This window comes from Triticum aestivum, chromosome 7D (genome assembly GCF_018294505.1).
Source record: "Triticum aestivum cultivar Chinese Spring chromosome 7D, IWGSC CS RefSeq v2.1, whole genome shotgun sequence".
Taxonomy (NCBI): domain Eukaryota; kingdom Viridiplantae; phylum Streptophyta; class Magnoliopsida; order Poales; family Poaceae; genus Triticum; species Triticum aestivum.
The window spans coordinates 494,742,232-494,764,804 of NC_057814.1; the positions used below are offsets into that span (position 1 = coordinate 494,742,232).

A 22,573-nucleotide genomic window follows, 5' to 3' on the forward strand; every position below is an offset into this window, starting at 1 on the left:
GCTTCCGCTCGCGATCTTCAAGGGTATGAAGATGCACTCCCCTCTCTCTCGTTACTAGTTAATCCATAGATTGATCTTGGTGATGCGTAGAAAATTTTGAATTTCTGCTATGTTCCCCAACAATAGCTCCTTCTTTGCCAAGGTATTTCTCCTCATCCTTGATTTCAACCCCTTGTTCATCAGATGAGATCTGTCTCTTCCCTGTGTCATTAAGATTATCAGGCATGAATATAGGAACAGGGAAACCTGGTGGAGCAGTGTCATCAGAGGAGGAGGATTCACCTTCACCTTCAGTAAAAATCATGGGATCAACAGCATTAGAAATCAGATCAGGATCTTGAACCTCATTCTGTTGCATTACGGTAGGAGGGGGTTCACATGCTGCTTGTTCTAGGGGGACAAACTTGTCCATACTGAGAATTGGATCAGACTGAGCTAGTAAAACCTGAAGAGTGGACTCAAGTTGTGGTGCCTCCAAAGTGTCAGGAGCTACTGAGGATTTGATCCGTCCATTTGTGCTGTCAATACCAAAAACAGTCTTGAGTCTGGGGGTCAGTGAGCATTCACACTGCATTGGGTCCACTGAATGGAGAGCGTGATCCTCTGGAGTGACATTCGGAATAGCTATTAGATTTAGATCTTCCAGTGCTGGTTCCACCAGCCTTCTCTCAGCCTGTAAGACCACTATATGGGCCTCCTGGGCCAAAATGGGCTCTACAAGCTCCAATGGCCCAACTGGCCCAATATCAGCATTTACATCAGGAATGATAGGAAGGATTGGCGCCAAAGGCCCAACAACAGAAGTAGCGGTCTCAACACTGTGATCAGGTGGTTCTATAGAGTCAGTGACAATTGCTATTAGCCACTTGTTGCTCCTCACCTAGATGCTCTAGATCTTCTTCCAAAGGCTCCACCAACTCATTCAAATTCATAAACTCCCCTGCATGCAATTCCTGGTCTATAAGTTCCTGATCTACTTGCATGGCCAAGTGACCCCAACTAGGTAGGTCATCCATGTCGTCGTCATCTTCAACCTGTATGCCCAACTGGTTATCTAAGAGTGGATTCTGAACAGGTGCCTGAACTGCTTCTTTTTCATGGAATTGAAGGGGACCAATGAAGTGGTTGTGTTGGTTTTGGTGGAAATGAGTCTGGGCTGGGACAGGGTGGGGATTTCCATAAGGGGGAATTGGGTCCTCATCAGGTGCCTCCCTGCCCAAAGCAGTGTCTTGTAAAATCACCACAGGAACAGAGAGGGTAGCAGAATCATCTCCTTCCCCAATAACAATGCTAGCAGGAATGTCTCTAAGTTCTTCCATTATGAATTTAACCATGAGATTAGCTCTGTAGCTTTTATTCCTGTCCCACATCACAAATTTGCCAAATTTGCAGACTGCATTGTTGATCTCATGAATACTGCGGTGGTCCAAAGGAAATCCGCACAGTAAAATCCAAACTTCTTTGCTAAGATTCAGTTTACGCCAGTTCAGACCTTGATTGTGCTTTTCAAAAATAACATGCACATCCGTAAATGGATGTGGACTATTGTTGACTAGTTCATCTCGATCAAAAACACTATTGAGCTTGACATAAGCTTGGCCAAAAGGGCAGGGCGAGATCTCAGAAAGCCCCAGGTGCTTGACATCAGTAAGAAACTCAGCAAGTACCTCACGAATAGTAGCGAATTGAACCGGCAGATTGGGCATCGGGACGATGGTTGTGATGGCCCATTCTTCATGCGCCGTCGGGACCGCACCTGCAAGGATACAAATGCGGGCTGGTCTGCCCGCAACGTCGACGCTGTGGTGGCCAGCTGGGATGAAGGGGCTTGGGTCGAATGGGGAGGAGGCCATGGATTGAGTCATTGAGGATGAGGGAGGGTGAATGGCGAGGCGGAGTGAAGGGGATTGAGCTCTATCTCCGATAATTGATTATCTCAATCTTTGAGGTATGGAAATAGAGGAGGGGTTGTAATGGCGGATACCCACTCCGGCGGATATCGAGGCGTCCCCTCTGTTTCCTTGGTTGGTAGAGGCAATGACCACCCCTCTGACCGGCTGATTAGTCACATTCGCGGCAACAGTGCAGATTTGCCTCGGAATCACTTGATTCGGTGTCGATTGGGCTGTGGGCCGGATGACAGGGCTTGGGTTGGGCTGCTTAGAGGAGAAACAGTCCCGAGCAATATGGCCCCATCTCTTGCATGCTCTACTAAAACCACAAGTGCTCCCTGGGTGATTTTGGTAATTAATGTCAACATATCTCTTGTTGGACTAATGCTTCTATCTAGTATGTTTCACATGAGTTCAAAAATGGAGTGGCATGGACTAGAGGATGTGGAACCCCTTCAAGATGCTGAGGACAAAGGATTGGCTCAAGCTCAAAGCTCAGGACTCTACATTTCTATTTTAGTGGTCCAAGATCACATTGAGTCCATAGGAAAGCCAATACTATTAAGAGGGGATGAGGTGTTGCTTAATGGCTTGCTTGCTCAAAGTGCTTAGTGATATGCTCCAAAGCCCTCAACCACTTTCTCATATCCATAGTTGTCCCAAACCTAAAAGTCAAACTCGGACCCACCGATTCTTTCTATCCGGCGCCACCGAGTTCAGTTGACATAGCCACTGCCAGAAACCCTAATCAATTCGGTCTCACCGATGGGATCTCGGTCTCACCGAGATGGGCTTGCAAACTCTCTGCTGCCCGTTGCAATAATTTTGGTCCCACCGAGATATGCAATCGGCCCCACCGAGTTTGCTTGGCCAACACTCTGTTTCGCTTATTACCCAAATCGGTCCCACCGAGTTTGAGTAATCGGTCAAACCGAGATTTGGATTTACCCTAACCCTAGCACATCGGTCCCACCGAGTTGATCCAGTCGGTCCCACCGAAATGCCTGACGGTCACATTATGAACCAAATCGGTCTGACCGAGTTCTCTGAATCGGTCCCACCGAGTTTGGTGATTTGTGTGTAACGGTTAGATTTTGTGTGGAGGCTATAAATACCTCTCCACCCACTCTTCATTCGTGAAGAGAGCCATCAGAACATGCCTACACTTCCAATACATATTTTCTGAGAGAGAACCACCTACACTTGTGTTGAGGTCAAGATATTCCATTCCAACCACATAAATCTTGTTCTCTAGCCTTCCCCAAGTTGCTTTCCACTCAAAACTTCTTTCCACCAAATCCAATCCTATGAGAGAGAGTTGAGTGTTGGGGAGACTATCATTTGAAGCACAAGAGCAAGGAGTTCATCATCAACACACCATTTGTTACTTCTTGGAGAGTGGTGTCTCCTAGATTGGCTACGTGTCACTTGGGAGCCTCCGTCAAGATTGTGGAGTTGAACCAAGGAGTTTGTAAGGGCAAGGAGATCGCCTACTTCGTGAAGATCTACCCTAGTGAGGCAAGTCCTTCGTGGGCGACGGCCATGGTGGGATAGACAAGGTTGCTTCTTCGTGGACCCTTCGTGGGTGGAGCCCTCCGTGGACTCGCGCAACCGTTACCCTTCGTGGGTTGAAGTCTCCATCAACGTGGATGTACGATAGCACCACCTATCGGAACCACGGATAAAAAAAATCTCCGTGTCTCCAAATTGCGTTTGCACACTCCAATCCCTTCTCTTACATTCTTGCAACTTGCATGCTTTACTTTCCGCTGCTCATATACTCTTTGTATGCTTGCATGCTTGCTTGATATGTATTGTGAATGTTTAAACTTGTGCTAAAACTCCACATCAACTTAAGAAAAATAAAAAACTGCAACTTTTCTTTATTAGAGTCTATTCACCCCCCTCTAGACACCTATTCTCGATCCTTTCAATTGGTATCAGAGCTTTGGTCTCCATTGCCTTGGTTTAAACACCTTTAGAGGAAGATGGATGTGTCTACTTTGGGGAGTCTTAGACGTAGAGTGCCTATTCTCGATGGAGAGTTTTTCTATGAGTGGAAAAATGAAATGCTTGAGATTTTCAATGAATATCATTTGAACAAGTACATTACTAGCCCTTGTGCACCTCATATTGATCCTTTGCATCCTACACCCGAAGAGGTTCTTGACATGATTCGCAATCTTAGAACCATCAATCTTATCATTAGGGGATTGCCCAAAAATTTGATTACTAATTTACCTACTCTTGATTGTGCCTATACTATATGGAGATTTCTTGAGGAACGATTTCCAGATTATTCCTTGAAAAATTTAGACGAAATCCTTCATAAGTCTATTGCCTTGAGTAAGATGAATTCTAGTGATCCTAGCTTTGGTGATTGTCTATTTGAGCTTACCAATCTCATGCGTGCCAAAGGAGATGTTGGAATCATTAGCAATATCATTTCCGAAGCTATTAGAATTCATAAAGATAACCATAGGAATGATCATTTATCTAATGAATTACCCTCTCTAGGAGTTGATCAATCACAAGATGATGTTGAACATGGATACTATGATGAGGATGATGATGATGATAGTGACTATGATCTTGATGATGCAATGAGACACTTTGGTCTTATGGCAAATCTTCGCGGCTACATGGCTGGAGGAAAGGAATGGGTCCTTGATAGTGGATGTACTGATCATATGACCGGAGATAAAGATATGTTCCATGAGCTTGCTGAAAACGACGGCCCTCGAAAGTATGTCACCTTTGGTGATAAATCAAAGGGTAAGGTAGTTGGCCTCGGTAAGGTGGCCATCTCACATGATAGCTCCATACAAAATGTCATGCTCGTTGAATCTCTTGGGTACAATTTACTTTCAGTATCTAGACTTGCTGATTTCGGTTTCAATGTCCTATTTACTGAGGTAGATTGCCAAGTGTTTCGTAGAGACAATCGTAAAATGGTCTTTACCGGTATACGTAGAGGTGATCTTTACATTGTTGATTTCACTAAAAAGGCTCAACCTAGAACTTGCTTAATTGCTAAATCTTCTAATGGCTGGTTGTGGCATAGAAGACTAGGTCATGTGGGCATGCGAAATCTTGATAAGCTTATTAAAGGTGATCATATCCTTGGAGTAAAAGATGTCATATTTGACAAGGATAGACTTTGTAGTGCTTGTCAGGCAGGGAAAACAGGTTGGAGGAAGTCATCGTGCGAAGAACATCATGACCACGAGAAGACCACTCGAGCTACTTCACATGGATCTCTTTGGTCCCAATGCCTACAAGAGTCTCGGTGGTAACTCATTTGGTCTAGTCATAGTTGATGATTTTTCAAGATTTACGTGGGTGTTCTTTCTTGATGACAAATCGCAGGTCCAAAAGATCTTCAAAAACTTCGCTAGGAAGGCCCAAAATCAATTTGACGTGAAGATCAAAAAGGTTCGGAGCGACAACGGAACGGAGTTCAAGAACGCAAATGTGGATACCTTTCTTGACGAAGAGGGGATTTCACACGAGTTCTCGGCTACGTACACACCTCAACAAAATGGAGTTGTTGAGAGAAAGAACCGGACTCTTATTGAGATGGCAAGAACGATGCTTGATGAGTACAAGACTCCAAAACACTTTTGGGCGGAAGCGGTTGAGACAGCTTGTCATGCAACAAATCGCTTGTATCTTCACAAGCTACTCGGCAAGACGGCATACGAGCTCCTCACCGGTAACAAACCCCAAGTTGGATACTTTCGAGTATTTGGCTCAAAGTGCTACATTCTTGATAAGCATCGTCGTTCTAAATTTGCTCCTAAATCTCATGAAGGTTTCCTACTTGGTTATGGCTCAAACTCTCACACTTACCGTGTCTACAACAATTTCACCCGAAAGGTTGAAGAGACGGTAGATGTGAAGTTTGATGAATCTAACGGCTCGCAAGTAGAGCAATTGCCAATTGATGTAGGAGACAAAGACCCTTCGGAAGCAATCCAAGACTTGTCTATTGGCAAGATTCGTCCAACGGAGGTGAAGGAGAGTACCTCGTCCGTCCAAGTGGAAGCTTCTACCTCACGACAAGGTGAACCAAGAATTGATACGGAAGCATCCACAAGTGGGACACACCAAGACGAAGAAAACGAGGAAGTACACCAAGATGAACATCAACAACCTCCTTCTCCACCACGACAAGAGAATGACAACGTCAACAATGAAGAAGGCCAAGAAGAAGAACAAGATGAAGAGGATGTTCCACCCCGAGCCAAGCCAAAGCTCCCACGAGTTCGAGCAAGAATCGCCAAAGATCATCCCGTCGAGCAAATCTACAATGATATCCAAACCGGGAGAATCACTCGCTCTAAAACTCGTTTGGCTAATTTTTGTGAACATTACTCATTCATCTCTAGCATTGAACCTATGAAGGTTGAAGAAGCATTGGAAGATCTGGATTGGATAAACGCTATGCATGAAGAGCTACACAACTTTGAGAGAAATCAAGTGTGGACATTGGTCGAGAAGCCCGACAACAACCACAACATCATTGGTACCAAATGGGTGTTTCGCAACAAGCAAGATGAAGATGGTCAAGTCGTCCGCAACAAAGCACGCCTAGTCGCCCAAGGCTACACTCAAGTCGAAGGTATGGACTATGGTGAGACATATGCTCCCGTTGCTAGACTTGAGTCCATTCGCATCTTACTTGCTTATGCTAATCACCATGATATCACCTTGTACCAAATGGACATTAAAAGTGCTTTTCTAAATGGTGAAATTGAGGAGGAAGTTTATGTTAAGCAACCTCCCGGCTTTGTCAATCCTAAGAAACCTAATCATGTTTACAAACTTCACAAAGCCCTTTATGGTCTTAAACAAGCTCCTAGAGCGTGGTATAAATGCTTGACCAAGTTCCTTATTGAAAAAGGCTTTGAAATTGGTAAAATTGATTCTACTCTTTTTACTAAAAGGGTTAATGGAGAACTATTTGTGTGCCAAATTTATGTTGATGATATTATATTTGGTTCAACTAACCCTCATTTTAGTGAGAAGTTTGGAAAGCTAATGTCGGAGAAGTTTGAGATGTCTATGATGAGTGAACTCAAATTCTTTCTTGGTTTGCAAATCAAGCAAACTAAGGAAGGTACCTTTGTTTCTCAAACAAAGTACACCAAGGACTTATTCAAGAAGTTCAATATGCAAGAATGCAAAGGTATGTCTACACCCATGCCTACTAGTGGACATCTTGACTTGACTAAGGATGGTGAACCGGTTGATCAAAAAGTTTACCGCTCTATGATTGGTTCATTGTTATATCTATGTGCCTCTCGTCCTGACATTATGCTAAGTGTGTGCATGTGTGCACGATATCAAGCGGCCCCTAAAGAGTGTCATCTTAAGGCTGTGAAAAGGATAGTGAGATACTTAATACACACACCAAATTTTGGCATTTGGTATCCTAAGAGGTCTTCTTTCGATCTTGTTGGTTACTCCGATTCGGACTATGCCGGAGACAAGGTTGATAGAAAGTCACTTCGGGTACTTGTCAATTTCTTGGTAGATCTCTTGTGTCTTGGTCCTCCAAGAAACAAAACTCGGTATCCTTATCCACCGCCGAAGCGGAATACATTGCCGCTGGATCATGTTGTGCTCAATTACTTTGGATGACCCAAACTCTTAAATATTATGGGATATATGTGAAACATGTTCCATTGCTTTGTGACAATGAAAGTGCTATTAAGATTGCTCACAATCCCGTGCAACATTCTCGAACTAAGCATATTGAAGTTCGTCATCATTTCATTCGAGATCATGTTGCCAAAGGGGACATTGATCTTAAGCATGTTCGTACCGATAAGCAATTAGCGGATATATTCACCAAACCGCTTGATGAGAAAGTCTTTTGCCGTTTGAGAGGTGAATTGAACATCATTGATGCTTCAAACTTGGAGTAGGAACTCCATTTGGATACATGCAAGGCATGAGCCTTTGACTAATCCTTGATATTTCTTTCATGATGCTATCTATATGTCTTGGATATTTTGCACCCTTGCATGCTATCTAACCCTTGTAGGTACTTGGATGAATCTAAATCCATGAGATTGCAACTCACTCACATCTTGAGCAATCTCTACATCATCAAGTCTCTACACAATGGTGGTTGAAGACAAGGAAGCACAAAACTCTTCAAACATATCCTTTGACAAATTCTACATTAAGATTTATGATTGTCATTTTGGATACACAAGTGCTCTTCCTTGCAAAGCTAACCCATGTAGGTAGATGAACTCAAATTCCAAGTGGTGCTCCCAACTCTTGATGAGCTACATCAACCTTGAGCAACCCACACAAGTTCAACTACATGATCAAGATCAACACCACCACCCAAGGTACGTTATTCCATCTTAGAGAAGCTTTACTCCAAATCATGGGGCAAAGCAACTCAACAAGATGTGAATACATCAAGATGCTTAAACAAAAAATGGTAACCCCATTTTGAGCTTAAACGATGAGTATGACCAAAGATCAAGTGACCTCACTTGACTCTTATGTCAATATACTCTAACATAGGTGAATTTATCACCGCCCAATTCTAGATGAAGTTCTCCTGTGTTTCCTCTTGCATTGGTCTCATGCATATGTGTTTCCCCTTTCTCAAAAAAAAACTTCATCTAGATCTTTTTATTTCTTCTTGTTCTGCATTTTTTGCATCCAATTCTTTGCAAATCTTTCAGCAAATTCCTTGCAAATCCTTGCGAGATCTTAAGTGCCTAGTGAGCTGAGGTGACAAGTGTTTTCTCTGTGATGGACTCGGTCACACCAGTTTGTTTCTTTCGGTCCAACCAAATTCTCTCGGTGCCACCGAAGCACACAACTCGGTGCTACCGATTTCACTACAGGAAAGACAGCTTGCCACTTGTTCCTGCATACTTTTTCTCCAGCTCCACTCAATGACTCTTGTCCTCTACCAGCATCACATTCGACTTGCTTTGTGACTCAAGGACCAAACCCTTTTGTAATAAAAATCCAGAAGAGCCCTTCTTGGAAATTGATGTCAAAGGGGGAGAGAGAGATCACATCAAAGCTTAAAGAGAGATCACATCAAAGCAGGAGAGAATACTCAGGGGGGGAGTGTAAGAAACCCCAGATGCCTGGTGTTCAAGAGGAGAGAAGTCACATGTCTTTAAGAGGGGCAAGACATGTTCATATTTGATTGTTTGCATTAGCTCTGTTTCTTTTCTTTGCTCTGATTTTCTGTTCCCTATCTTCTCCCAATATCCCATGCAAGATTCAGGGGGAGCAAGACATCTAAGGGAAGGAAATCTCTGAATTCATTGCACATCTTTACCTTTGGGGACATGTCTATATCCAATAGAGTACTCAGTACTCACTCTCTACATGTCATCCCAGTCTTGGTACTCTTGTGGTTTCTTTTGTTTGCTTTGGCTAGTAGATGTATCTGTGTTATCTAACCTTGTTTACTCAGGTTCATTCTTCCTAAGCCAACTCAAGATCACAAGGTAAGTATATGCATCACAGTCATGTGCATGAGGATTCTTGCTGATGTACATACTGTTTGCAAGAAGGACTCATGAGCATGAAGGTACATTTCCTATATTCACATCATTTGCTCTGATGCATATAGCCAAGATACATGTAACACATGGCTTACTCTGTCATGCTTATGCATTCACATGCTCCTATGTTCCATATTTACATGAGTGCATACATATAGGGGGAGCCTATGCATGTTACATGTCTTTCCAAAGCTTTACTTGTTGTTCTCTATATCTTTATCTAAAGCTTTGATGTATGTTGTCATCAATTACCAAAAAGGGGGAGATTGAAAGCACAAGTGCTCCCTGGGTGATTTTGGTAATTAATGTCAACATATCTCTTGTTGGACTAATGCTTCTACCTAGTATGTTTCAGATAAGTTCAACAATGGAGTGGCATGGACTAGAGGATGTGGAACCCCTTCAAATGCTAAGGACAAAGGATTGGCTCAAGCTCAAAGCTCAGGACTCTACATTTTCTATTTTAGTGATCCAAGATCACATTGAGTCCATAGGAAAGCCAATACTATTAAGAGGGGATGAGGTGTTGCTTAATGGCTTGCTTGCTCAAAGTGCTTAGTGATATGCTCCAAAGCCCTCAACCACTTTCTCATATCCACATATGTCCCAAACCAAAAGTCAAACTCGGACCCACCGATTCTTTCTATCCGGCGCCACCGAGTTCAGTTGACATAGCCACTGCCAGAAACCCTAATCAATTCGGTCTCACCGATGGGATCTCGGTCTCACCGAGATGGGCTTGCAAACTCTCTGTTGCCTATTGCAATAATTTCGGTCCCACCGAGATATGCAATCGGCCCCACCGAGTTTGCTTGGCCAACTCTCTGTTTCGCTTATTACCCAAATCGGTCCCACCGAGTTTGAGTAATCGGTCAAACCGAGATTTGGATTTACCCTAACCCTAGCACATCGGTCCCACCGAGTTAATCCAGTCGGTCCCACCGAAATGCCTAACGGTCACATTATGAACCAAATCGGTCTGACCGAGTTCTCTGAATCGGTCCCACCGAGTTTGGTGATTTGTGTGTAACGGTTAGATTTTGTGTGGAGGCTATATATACCCCTCCACCCACTCTTCATTCGTGGAGAGAGCCATCAGAACATGCCTACACTTCCAACACATATTTTCTGAGAGAGAACCACCTACACTTGTGTTGAGGTCAAGATATTCCATTCCAACCACATAAATCTTGATCTCTAGCCTTCCCCAAGTTGCTTTCCACTCAAATCTTCTTTCCACCAAATCCAATCCTACGAGAGAGAGTTGAGTGTTGGGGAGACTATCATTTGAAGCACAAGAGCAAGGAGTTCATCATCAACACACCATTTGTTACTTCTTGGAGAGTGGTGTCTCCTAGATTGGCTAGGTGTCACTTGGGAGCCTCCGTCAAGATTGTGGAGTTGAACCAAGGAGTTTGTAAGGGCAAGGAGATCGCCTACTTCGTGAAGATCTACCCTAGTGAGGCAAGTCCTTCGTGGGCGACGGCCATGGTGGGATAGACAAGGTTGCTTCTTCGTGGACCCTTCGTGGGTGGAGCCCTCCGTGGACTCGCGCAACCGTTACCCTTCGTGGGTTGAAGTCTCCATCAACGTGGATGTACGATAGCACCACCTATCGGAACCACGGATAAAAAAATCTCCGTGTCTCCAAATTGCGTTTGCACACTCCAATCCCTTCTCCTTACATTCTTGCAACTTGCATGCTTTACTTTCTGCTGCTCATATACTCTTTGTATGCTTGCATGCTTGCTTGATATGTATTGTAAATGTTTAAACTTGTGCTAAAACTCCACATCAACTTAAGAAAAATTAAAAACTGCAACTTTTCTTGATTAGAGTCTATTCACCCCCCCCCCCCTCTAGACACCTCTTCTCGATCCTTTCATCTACACTTGATTCGGTTAGTGCAGTTGGGCCGAAGATGGCCATGCAACAAACACCGGACGCAATAAAGCCCATTAATAGCGGTTTGAATGGGCGAATTACCCGCTCCCGCATTATTGCCCTGAAATGACTCCGGGCGACGATCATGGTCCGAAGATTGAGATCTTCGAGGATCCTGTGAGTGATCGTGTCGGCAAATTGGGGCTGATGCATGTGGAACGAATGTGGTGGGTGATCTAAGAGCTTGTAGGTAAGATTTCCTAGGGTGATTGCGAAAGACATGAGTCCATTCATCCTCTTTTTCTTGGAGATATTGGTCGAGTTCCCAGCGAGAATTGGGACCTCCTGAGCCCCAAAGGAGAAAGTTAACATTGAGATCAGGTAGAGAGATGTTACCTCCTTTTAGCATTGAGAAACCCACTTCTTTAGATGAGATCGAAAATCAGAAAGACCAATTTTGCAGCAACTGGACCTTGAATAGAAAAGCACGGCCTCCAAAACATGAGAGGAGGATGGTGGCTACAGATTCCACCGTGAGTCTGATCCTTGAGCGGGTGAACTCAGCAACTAGAATGAATTCTTGCATGTCTTTACCTTCTTCATAGTTAATGGGTACACCCCATTTCCTCCATTCCTCAGCCGCAAAATCTTGTCCTTTGTCGAAGTTCAGGTCTGCAAGAGCCATCAGACTGTCTATGGTGGCCGCCGCGTCCGGAGTGGAGTACGGCGCGGCGAGGATCGTGGTCCGCCGCGGCCGGGAGGCCGGCGGCAGTCTAGGCGGAGGGGTCTAAGTTGCACAAGATTGCACACAGGGATCGCGAGTTCGCCTCCATAGTTGGTGATAGGTATATACAAAACAACCGTAAGATCTTTTCGTTCCAAAAGAAATTGATATGAAACTTGGAAAAAAATTGTCAGACAAGAAATGACTGATTAAAGCAATCAATTTGAGAAATGCAGTTCCTGCAATTTTGTATTTGAGAAATTCATTGTTTCTAAGTTGGTATTTACAAGCAACACCAGTGGTAGAGGCCAGAGGGACTAAGGACTCGCAAGCCACAACCCCCCCCCCCCCCCCCACCCACCCAACATGATCACACAAGTGCATGTATGCATATGCTTATCCTCTAAATTCCCAAGAAAATTAGTTATCCACTTATTAAAGCAATCAATTTGAGAAATGCAGTTCCTGCAATTTTGTATTTGAGAAATGCATTGTTTCTAAGTTGGTATTTACAAGCAACACCAGTGGTAGAGGCCAGAGGGACTAAGGACTCGCAAGCCACACACCCCCCCCCCCCCCCCCGCCACCCACCCAACATGATCACACAAGTGCATGTATGCATATGCTTATCCTCTAAATTCCCAAGAAAATTAGTTATTGTTTGGTCTTCACTACATATTGTTTGACCCTTCAGATGGAATGCTCAAATGAGCCTTGATTTTGAAATAATAATACCATAACCAGCGACGAGAAGTTTCCAAAATTGCATGCATTGAAAAAGGGAAAGAACCTCAAAATATGCACGAAACAAGCAAATGTAGTATAAGAACTATGAGAACCTACGTTCACTTGATCCCATCGACTGAGCTAAGATTCCAATTGCACACCAGTGACACGGAAACTGTACAAACCATCGATCCCCAAACGCATCAACAAAAACATGAATAGTGACCCGACGCATGGCCAAAAAACCTAGTAGGTTCATGGGTCTTGCAGTGGTGGTGGTGGTGGGGGGGTGTCAAGAAATGCTTCCAAGGAGAGGAACGCCGCAAAGCTAAATCGACCTTGCTACCAGCAACCATCACACATCGACCGATGACACGACAAGATCATTGGGAATTGTAGTTAAAAAAGGGGAGGCGGACCCAAATCGGGACGATACTGGATCTCCAAGAAGGATAACAACACTCCAAGGCATAACAATGGCCACTGCCATGCAAGGCTTTCACTGAAGCCCCATCCACAAATTGAAGGCAGCCGCCGCGCCACGAGGATGCAGAGAAGAAGCATACGTAGCCAACGTCGCACACCAACAAAGAACTAGTGCCAATCCACCAACCTGGCACATGATTTGGCCGGGCACCTACCCTGCACGACCAATGATGAAACGGTGACTTGGATTATGTATAGCGACTTAGCCACCTATCGTTTAGAATTAGTGGTTTGATTAACATGGATAGTTATATGTGCTGCACGATATTTTCTACAGTGTCATGTGTTACACGGTGCTACCGTCCATTTTCAATCCAATGGTAAAGTTACCCGGGACTTGGCAGATTGAATCCGCGACCCGACGTGACACATATTACAGAACCGACGAGGTACACCATCCCACCGGATCCATCTTTCTTGAATTTCTAGATCTGCCATGAGCAATACTAAGAGAAATGTGAACCTTTTTTGCAAAAAGAGAAATTTTATTAGCTTCATGTACAAAATGATAGAAATGTTAACCTGACCTGAAAAACAAAGAAATGTTAACTACGAATTAAAATGAGAGAATGCCCCTTCTTCTTCTTACCAAAAAGAACAGAAGAGAGGGAAAATACTTTTTCTTAAACTGAAAATGCAAGAGAGAACGCTAGCTAAGCCATAGGGCCTCTTTTCGAGTGTTAGACAAAACACTACCACTTTAGCGGTATGCATCCCATAGAGCTAACACCTTTAAAAAGTGACCGAAAACTATCAAAATTTCTTATTTTTTTTACTAACAACTACCTCTTTTGGAAGTGGACAGTTTAGATACTTTAAACGTGTTTATGACAAGCGGGGCCCGTTTGTCAGGGCTGACGTGGCATGAAAGTCAACTTCGCTTATTTTAATCATTAAGTTGACCGTTATGACATGTGGGGCCAACAACAACCTCCTTCTTCCTCCTCCTATCTCTTTCTGGCAATTCAACAAATACTTTTTGTGCATGAGAGGATACTAAGAGAAATGTTAGCCTTTTTTTTGCGAAAAGAGAAATTTTAGCTTTATGTACAAAATGATAGAAATGTTAACCTAATAACCTGAAAACAGAGAAATGTTAACTAAGAATTAAGATGAGACAATGCCCCTTCTATCCACACAAAAGAAGAAAAGAGGGTGAAAATACTTTATTCCTTAAGCCGAAAATGCAGGAGAGAATGGTATCTAGCCATAGGGCCTCTTTTCTGCATGCGCATGCCTCAAGTCGAGAGACCGGCAAGCTAGGCCAAGCAGCGAAGCAATGATGGCCGCAGAGCCCGAACCGTGCTAACCGTTGTGCCGAGCGCTGCCCGGCCACGGCCATGCCACAGCAGCATACCCCCCGGGCATACGCCCGCGCCCGCATCCGTCCGGCACTCAAAACCACGGCCGGCCGCCCCGCACGCACGCAACGGCGCTCAAAACCATACGGCGCGTTACGGGGCTACGTGGTGGTCGTACGGCCCGTGCGCGCGGGCGGGGTAGGGTAGGGCAGGGCAGGCACGGCGCGGCTCCCCACGCCTTTCACGGATTCGGCAACCGTCCCCGTCCATCGGCGCCACCCACCACCGTCCTCGCCACCCCGAAATGCACACGCACACTCGGCACCACCTCCATCCCACCTCTTTTACTAAACCAAACCAGCAGCTCGAGAAGCAGCAGCAGCAGCAGCTAGCCGATCTCCCCTCCTTCCCCCCATACTCTTTCTTCTCCACCCGTCGCTGCGTCGGCCGACCTAGCTAGCCAGCTCGCTCGCTCGCGGTGGCGCGCGCGATTGCGGGGTCGGAGGAGGTGGATCGGGCGGCGGAGATGGGGCGGGGGAAGATCGAGATAAAGCGGATCGAGAACGCCACAAACAGGCAGGTGACCTACTCCAAGCGCCGGTCGGGGATCATGAAGAAGGCGCGGGAGCTCACCGTGCTCTGCGACGCCCAGGTCGCCATCATCATGTTCTCCTCCACCGGCAAGTACCACGAGTTCTGCAGCACCGGCACCGAGTAAGAACTACCAACTCACTGCTTCCATCCATGTCTCTCTTGCTTAGTTAATTATCAATTCCATTCCATCGCTAGCTGCCTGCTTAATCATCTCTAACATAAGCCAGCTTGGTCTTGTTCTTCTCCATGTATGTACGTACTTGCAGCATCAAGGGGATCTTTGACCGCTACCAGCAGGCCATCGGGACCAGCCTGTGGATCGAGCAGTATGAGGTTGCTGCTCCTCTTTCTTGCCTCAATCCATCTTTTTCTTTAGCTGCAACGCTTTCTCCTTTCCCTTTTAATTGCTAGATAGCTACTCATTCGCTGTTTTCTTGTGATTTGACATGAGATCTAATCGAGTCCAGGCTCCATCTTCCGGTGCTTCACTGCTCTTTTGCTTTGGCTGATTCGTTTTGGTTTGATTTGATTTCATCGCAGAATATGCAGCGCACGCTGAGCCATCTCAAGGACATCAATCGGAACCTGCGCACCGAGATCAGGTCAATCACTTTCCTCTTTCCTTCTTTACTTCTTTCATGGGGATTCTCCAGCACCGGCAATTTAGATTGATTTGATGCCGAGATCGACTTGAATTAACATACTGTTTGCTCGTATGTCGATGGCTGGCAAAGGATGGGTGAAGATCTGGACGCGCTGGAGTTCGAGGAGCTGCGCGACCTTGAGCAAAATGTCGATGCCGCTCTCAAGGAGGTTCGCCAGAGGAAGGCATGCACGTACAAACCCTAGCTATCAGATTAACTGATTTAGCCTTCGATTCCTAGCTGGATCTGTCTGTTTCTGCTCGCTCATCTGCTGTCCAATCCGTGCATATTTCATGTTGAGTAGCTAGCTCCTTGTGGTCCTAGATCTACACGAGTTCTCTATCTCTAGGATAGAATTAACAAGTGGTAGATCTATACAGTTCTCGATCTCTAGGATATACTAATTAACAAGAGATTGTTTTTCTTATTTCCAAAGAATTGGTTGCGTTTTTCTTGTTTAATTTCATCTCATGTATTATATTGCTTCCTTTAACAACTTATATAGCATCTTAATTAATCTTCTGTTCTTTTGTCTGTTATTTTCGTTTTAATTTTGCAGTATCATGTGATCACCACGCAGACTGAAACCTACAAGAAGAAGGTGAGACATTTTCTAAACAATTATTGTAAACTGTTCTATGTGAATTAAGTAGTTTTTTCGTAGCTCGAAAAATTCAGGAGTACGTTGCCCAATTTGGTGTACATGACTGTTCTGGCGCACACATATCTCCACAAAACTAGATCTTTCCCCAATTCGTTTACCTTGCCTTGTGTCAGCTGCCACTTGTTACAGTTTCTTTATTTAGCTAGTTCTCCATGCCACTGTTCGAACACCATGTGTTCACCAGATCTCTGTATTGTACAATCATTCGGCCACATTAACTTTGTTTGAGAAAGTCCGTCTAGCTAGATATGTATGACCATTATTGCACTTAATGAGCTGCATCATATGCATGGCGTTACATATTAACCACTCTCATAACCTAGCTAGCTAGCTAGATTAGAGCCCCAAACATACATCCATCTCCCAACCCTTATATGGTTGAACATTCAACCTAGCTAGTGACCGATGGAAGCAAAGATCTGACAGACACCTCCACGCCTCAAACAAACACATTGCATGCCAATGTACACGGTGCACTGCCATGCGTGTCTGCACTTTACACACTCAACCCCCTCACTTCGACAACTCTAGATTCTACACTCTACAATTCTAGATCCAAATCTTGGCGTAGCTAATTAGCTATAGAGCCTTTGGAGAAATCTCGGTGTAGAGTATATATATGCATGTCATGTGCTTACATGCATGCACACACACGTAGACGAACAGCAATAGATGCAGTGATCTGTCTCCTTTTGACAGAAACACATAAGCTGGAATTGAGAAAGAGCGAAGGACAATAATCTTGGGGCTATATCTCTCATGCACTACACGTATCTCCTGCTAAGCCTAGCTAGATGATCGATCAGTAGCTGGCTGCCTAGAGATGCATGGGTGCATGAGCGTGCATGGCTGCTTTGTTCGGTCCCCCGGCTATCTGGGGGTAGCATGTCAAACACGGATTTTTATGAGATTGCACAGTGCCATGATACCCCTTGTAGATGAGGACCGGCGACGAGGCTTTATGGTTTGCGGAACTATGGAAACGAAGCCTTTAGTTATACGGCCTGCTGGCTTTTCAATCTGAATGAATGGTAGAAAACTTTCGCCTTTCTTTTGTTTTGCGTACGTACTGACATATGATCCGGTCTTCAGCTTTGCGTAGTCCTGGGTGTAATGCTTTATACCAGTCGTCAATGTGAAGCTAAAATTGGTTTCATGATCCGTTCATGTTCTAGGTCCGTGTGGCATTAATATAGGCGCTTAGGGAAAGGATTGTGTGTGTGTTTTTCCTTTTTAAAAGGAGGTTAAACCCCCGGCCTCTAGATTGAGTGATGCACAAATCCTTATTGCAAAGTTTTTAAATTTTATTATAAAGATGATATGACAAGGAAACAACCACATCGAACAAATAAAGCACATACTCCTATGTTTTAATGATCCCATGACTAGACTGCCATTCAAACCTGTTGAACAAAGCCCGCAGTCATCTCCATATAGTTGCCCCGGAGCGTACTTCTGCTACTGAAGTAAGGACCATATACACATATATTAGTCAGTAGCCCTGCGGGTAATTGGCAAAAAAATTGGAACTCTAACAATGTTAAACTTATCTCAACTACATTAGTTTCTTTTATAGCCATTGGGATTATATGGCTGGATGCTTTTGTAGTGGTGTTGGATGAACAATTGCTTAGACATATGAGATCTACAATGTTAATCTAAACGATAAAACAATTGGTCCTCGCACTAGATGACACTAGTCTTACATGATGGGTACTCCCTCCGTTTTTATTTACTTCACATATTAGTTTTGTCTCGGGTCAACCTTTTTAAACTTTGATCAAGTTTATATAAAAAATTAACATCCAAAATACCAAGTCAATACCATTAGAATCATCAAACAAACTATTTTCATACCATATAAATTTTTTATTGTGAAAGTTCAGATTGTTTTCGATAAACTTGGTCATACTTATAAAGTTTGACTTAGGTCAAAACTAATATGGGGAGTAAATAAAAACGGAGGGAGTATTTGATGAGTGCATATATAGTTCTTTTCTTCAATCATCCAACCTAATTAAATTAAATTAAATACATGTTGTCCCATCAAATATACATGCATGTACTTGATTAGTACTACTCCCTCCGTTTCTAAATATAAGTATTTTTAGAGATTCCAATATGGACTACATACGGAGCAAAATGAGTGAATATACATTCTAAAATACGTCTATATACATCCGCATGTAGTTCATATGAAAATCTCTAAAAAGACTTATATTTAGAAACTGAGGGGGTACCATCGTTAGGTGATATAAATATGCACAATGTTTTAGTCAGTTAAGTTTCTGCAACATTCACTGTGACTAAGCTAGAAAAATGTTAGTCATGTAAAAATAAAATAATTAAAATAGGTCTTTATATATTCATGTAATGATGGCAGTCAAAGTTTAAATATCATTCCTCATTCCTATGTACAGAATGCTGTATACTTAAGACTGCAGCGAGTATAATGTACTCCGTATTTGAGAAAGATGGTTTCTCTTGCCTTTTCTTTTTGTTGACATTTTTTCTTGTGCAACAGTTCTAGACCGGGTTCCAGTACCATCAATAACCAAAAAAGGAGATCCAGCCTACATGTTCTAGTCACCGCCTACTCCTAAAGCCATAGTAAAGACCAACACTTAAGTTAATATGATATGAACTGACTACCATAGTTTAAATATAAGTTTAACTTCTGCAAGTTCATGTAAATTGAGCGTGATTGACAAGGAGTATATCCACAACAATCGATTTGCAGCAGGGAACTAGTAGCCAAACAAACAAGCTAGCCACACTTGGTAGTTAAAACTGGTGGCCTCCATTCGAAATAGATGACAACCCAGAATGGGTGTACTCAAACTTCTTTAACTTCGATCATGAATATATAGAATATGAATCATCTTGACCAACTGGAAATACTATCATTAGAAATTTCATGGAATTTTTAATAACATGTTGATAGCAATGTAACAGTAATACTTGCACTTTTACACCATGCAAGATCCAAAACATCATGTATTATTGAGCAGAGGCAATAGATATATGTGAAGATATATAGATTAAGGTGTTATTTCATCGTGAAACGACTCGTAATTTTATGTGCATGCAAGATTCCTCCAGGTGAATTTTAATACTGCTGCATTACTTCACACCATGCATGCACATATGTGAAAATATTCAAAACATTTTTTTTTGTTCTCAAGAAAAAAAAGATAAACTACAATCTTATTTTCCATCCTTCTTATTTTGACACCGCTTTTTGTTTGTTCTTTCTTTGTGGAATTTCATGTGTGTTTTGATCTTGATATGTGTACATAGAGTATGTATGAGTAGATAATACACCCCTAAACTTCCCCTTTTCCAACAAAGTCCTTTTTTTTGGCTAAGTATGGATTAAATACAAAAAAACCTTGTACAAGTCGTGAATGTATATGGAAGGTTTTTGTTGAGTGATGATTGTATTTGAACTTTATTTTGTAGGTTCAATTGTATCTCAACTTATCTTCTTTTTCCTTGAAATTGCATCTGGACCTAGCAATTAAGTCTAACTAATTTTGGTGGGAAGTAGAGGTACAAACTTACCTGTTGGGTGCGGAATCTGTTCTTTATTTTTAGTTTATACTGCCTGTGACTTACAGTTTTCCTTTTTGTAGCTTTTATTTGCGTGATTTATCTTGTAGCTAGTGGTTTAGCCGTAGTTGCCCCTTTTTTTTACTCTGGTTAATAATTAATATATATGGTTGTGTGCTTCACAATAATGCAAAGGCCAGAGGTTTAACCTCCTTTTTGAAGAAATAATTGCGTGACGTAAAGATTATTGTAATTGAAGTTACCTACTTATCCATAGGGATTTTCGACAATTCCCCTCGAAACAATGCTTAGTTGGAACTATACATCTCGTCAGCATGGACACATGGCATGCATGCATATGTGGTAGCACCATTATATTCTACATGGGTATATGGAGGAACCTATAGCTAGAGGGACAAAACTAAGAGCACAACCTATAGGATAAACCCCCAGCCCTTAGTTTGCTTGCATGCCATGGTCCTTCATATAAACTGGCCAAGTTTTCCTACTCATTCTGAACACGTCTTTTTACTTGAGAGGTTTCTCAGTGACAATGCAGTTAGTCAGGCAACAAACCCATGTCAAATTGTGTGTATCCGCGACATGTCTAAGACTGTAATATCTTCTATATGTAGATATAGACTCTGGCTTTTGTCATTCGGTGCCTCCTGTTGTACGATAAATATACGCATGTATTTACCCTGCAGCTTGTTGCATTCGTGTACTAATTCATGCTTCTCTCCGAATCCATTGCATATATTCAGGTGAAGCACTCCCAGGAGGCATACAAGAATCTGCAGCAGGAGCTGGTGTGCTCTCTCGCTCCCTAGCTAGCTAGTACAGCTATGTAACCACGGTCATGCATGAATCCGAGCTGACCATGATGACTGTGCACGCATGTGTATGCAGGGTATGCGCGAGGACCCGGCGTACGGGTTCGTGGACAACCCGGCTGCGGGCGGGTGGGACGGCGTGGCAGCGGTGGCGATGGGCGGCGGCTCGGCGGCGGACATGTACGCCTTCCGCGTGGTGCCCAGCCAGCCCAACCTGCACGGCATGGCCTACGGCGGCTCCCACGACCTGCGCCTCGGCTAATCGATCACTTCGATCGCTCCTACTAGCTTATATATCAAGTGATCGATCAAGTTACCACAATAAGAAAAAAATTCTGTGTGTTTGTATTTGTGAAATGCTGTGATCGATGATGCCTTATCTCGGTCTCGTGCACATGAGTCAGTTCAATGTGTAATTAACGCCGTAGTGCTCGACTGTGTATTGTATTGTATGATCTGCTATGACTTTGGTTGTGAGCTACTTTGCCAGTACTATAATATATTTTGGTACTTTGTGATGTCATTTCATATGTCTAAATGTTTTCTGGTTATTATGCATACATATGTTTTCTAAAGGAGGGTCTACCCTAGCCTCTCCATGAAATGATGCATACAACCATATTGATTAAGTTAGAGTATTAAACAAATTAACAGTAAAAGGAGCACAGAGCTCAAAATAACCATGAACTAACAAGATAAAATGATGCAATCACATATTCTATCATTGGATCATCATCGAGCCCGGTTAAAGAAACATCCACACTAGGTTGCAACCAAAATCCATGGGTCATCTGTCCTCCACACGAAGTGGCTACTCATAGTGAGCTGTTCTTCAAAAACTCAATAAACTTTTGTTGTATAGAAAAGTAGAAGTGTCTTGTGAGTACGAAAATTTTATTTTGAGGGGCCATTTGGTTTGCAGGGATTCTGCTAGAAATTTTAAAATCCTTAAATCAATTTCCTCCTTTCCAGTTTCAAAGGCCCATGCCTATCCCAGATCACAATTCCACCAATATAATATAAATTATATGTCGCAAAAGTTAACCAATAGAAAATATAACATTAAATGTTTCTAATAGTATATTTGTTGTAATATATAACTTGTGTTACGTTGGTCAAATTACCGATCCAAGGATACAGGTGGGACTTTTAAATCAGAAAGTAGTTAGTTGTAGAATAAAAAAAAACTGCATAAATCAAGGGCCAAAAATAGAACATTATTTTCATATTCTTATGTTTCATATCCGAAGTTTCGACTAGTCAAGCAAAATGTATTCCTACAAAGTTTCTTTTCCTACAATGGTTTTTCTCTTGAAGATTTAACATAAATTTTTTTGAGTGGAAAATGGGCTTTTATTCATTCAGTATGCCAAGCCAAATATGACAGCCTGAATTGAGGGCAGTTGCTGTCATAACTAGGCTATGAGCCTCATCATTTGAATCATTTTTTTACTATTATCATTTGAATCATTTGAATCATTCTCATGGACAATTGACACCTCATGAAGTGCCCTAAAATGATGATCGATCTCCCTTAAAATCATCACATACGCACATGGGGCCTTGTTATGAAGATTGGTAACCATTTCTGAGATAGTTTGAAGCAACTAGAATAGTCGTGCTATTTTTATTTTTCTGAAACGCAGTCTCTTAGGGCCTGATTCATTAAAAAAGGTCGAAGAGAATTGCCCAGTTAATTAACGGAAAACCGGGCGAA

At 42.9% G+C, this 22,573-nt stretch overlaps 1 protein-coding gene across 2 annotated transcripts; it reads left to right on the forward strand.

The window, feature by feature from the left end:
- The first annotated feature begins 14,823 nt into the window (after nucleotides 1–14,823).
- On the forward strand, nucleotides 14,824–21,379 carry LOC542801 (MADS-box transcription factor 16). Of its 2 annotated transcripts, none has more exons than XM_044583673.1 (7): nucleotides 14,824–15,283; nucleotides 15,430–15,496; nucleotides 15,704–15,765; nucleotides 15,898–15,991; nucleotides 16,367–16,408; nucleotides 20,788–20,832; nucleotides 20,933–21,379. In XM_044583673.1, exons 1-7 carry the CDS (start codon nucleotides 15,096–15,098, stop codon nucleotides 21,116–21,118), a joined length of 684 nt encoding a protein of 227 aa, XP_044439608.1. In that variant the 5' UTR covers nucleotides 14,824–15,095; the 3' UTR covers nucleotides 21,119–21,379. The 2 variants fall into 2 exon arrangements, with proteins under 2 accessions (XP_044439608.1, XP_044439607.1); XM_044583672.1 differs by having other exon boundaries at nucleotides 14,840–15,283; nucleotides 15,892–15,991.
- The last annotated feature ends 1,194 nt before the right edge of the window (nucleotides 21,380–22,573 follow it).

Bases quoted from the DNA above. Each gene is read 5' to 3' on its own strand.
- LOC542801 (XM_044583672.1), top strand. From the start codon at position 15,096: ATGGGGCGGGGGAAGATCGAGATAAAGCGGATCGAGAACGCCACAAAC. The intron at 16,409-20,787 runs GTGAGACATTTT...GCATATATTCAG, and splicing joins CTGAAACCTACAAGAAGAAG to GTGAAGCACTCCCAGGAGGC. The intron at 20,833-20,932 runs GTGTGCTCTCTC...ATGTGTATGCAG, and splicing joins AGAATCTGCAGCAGGAGCTG to GGTATGCGCGAGGACCCGGC.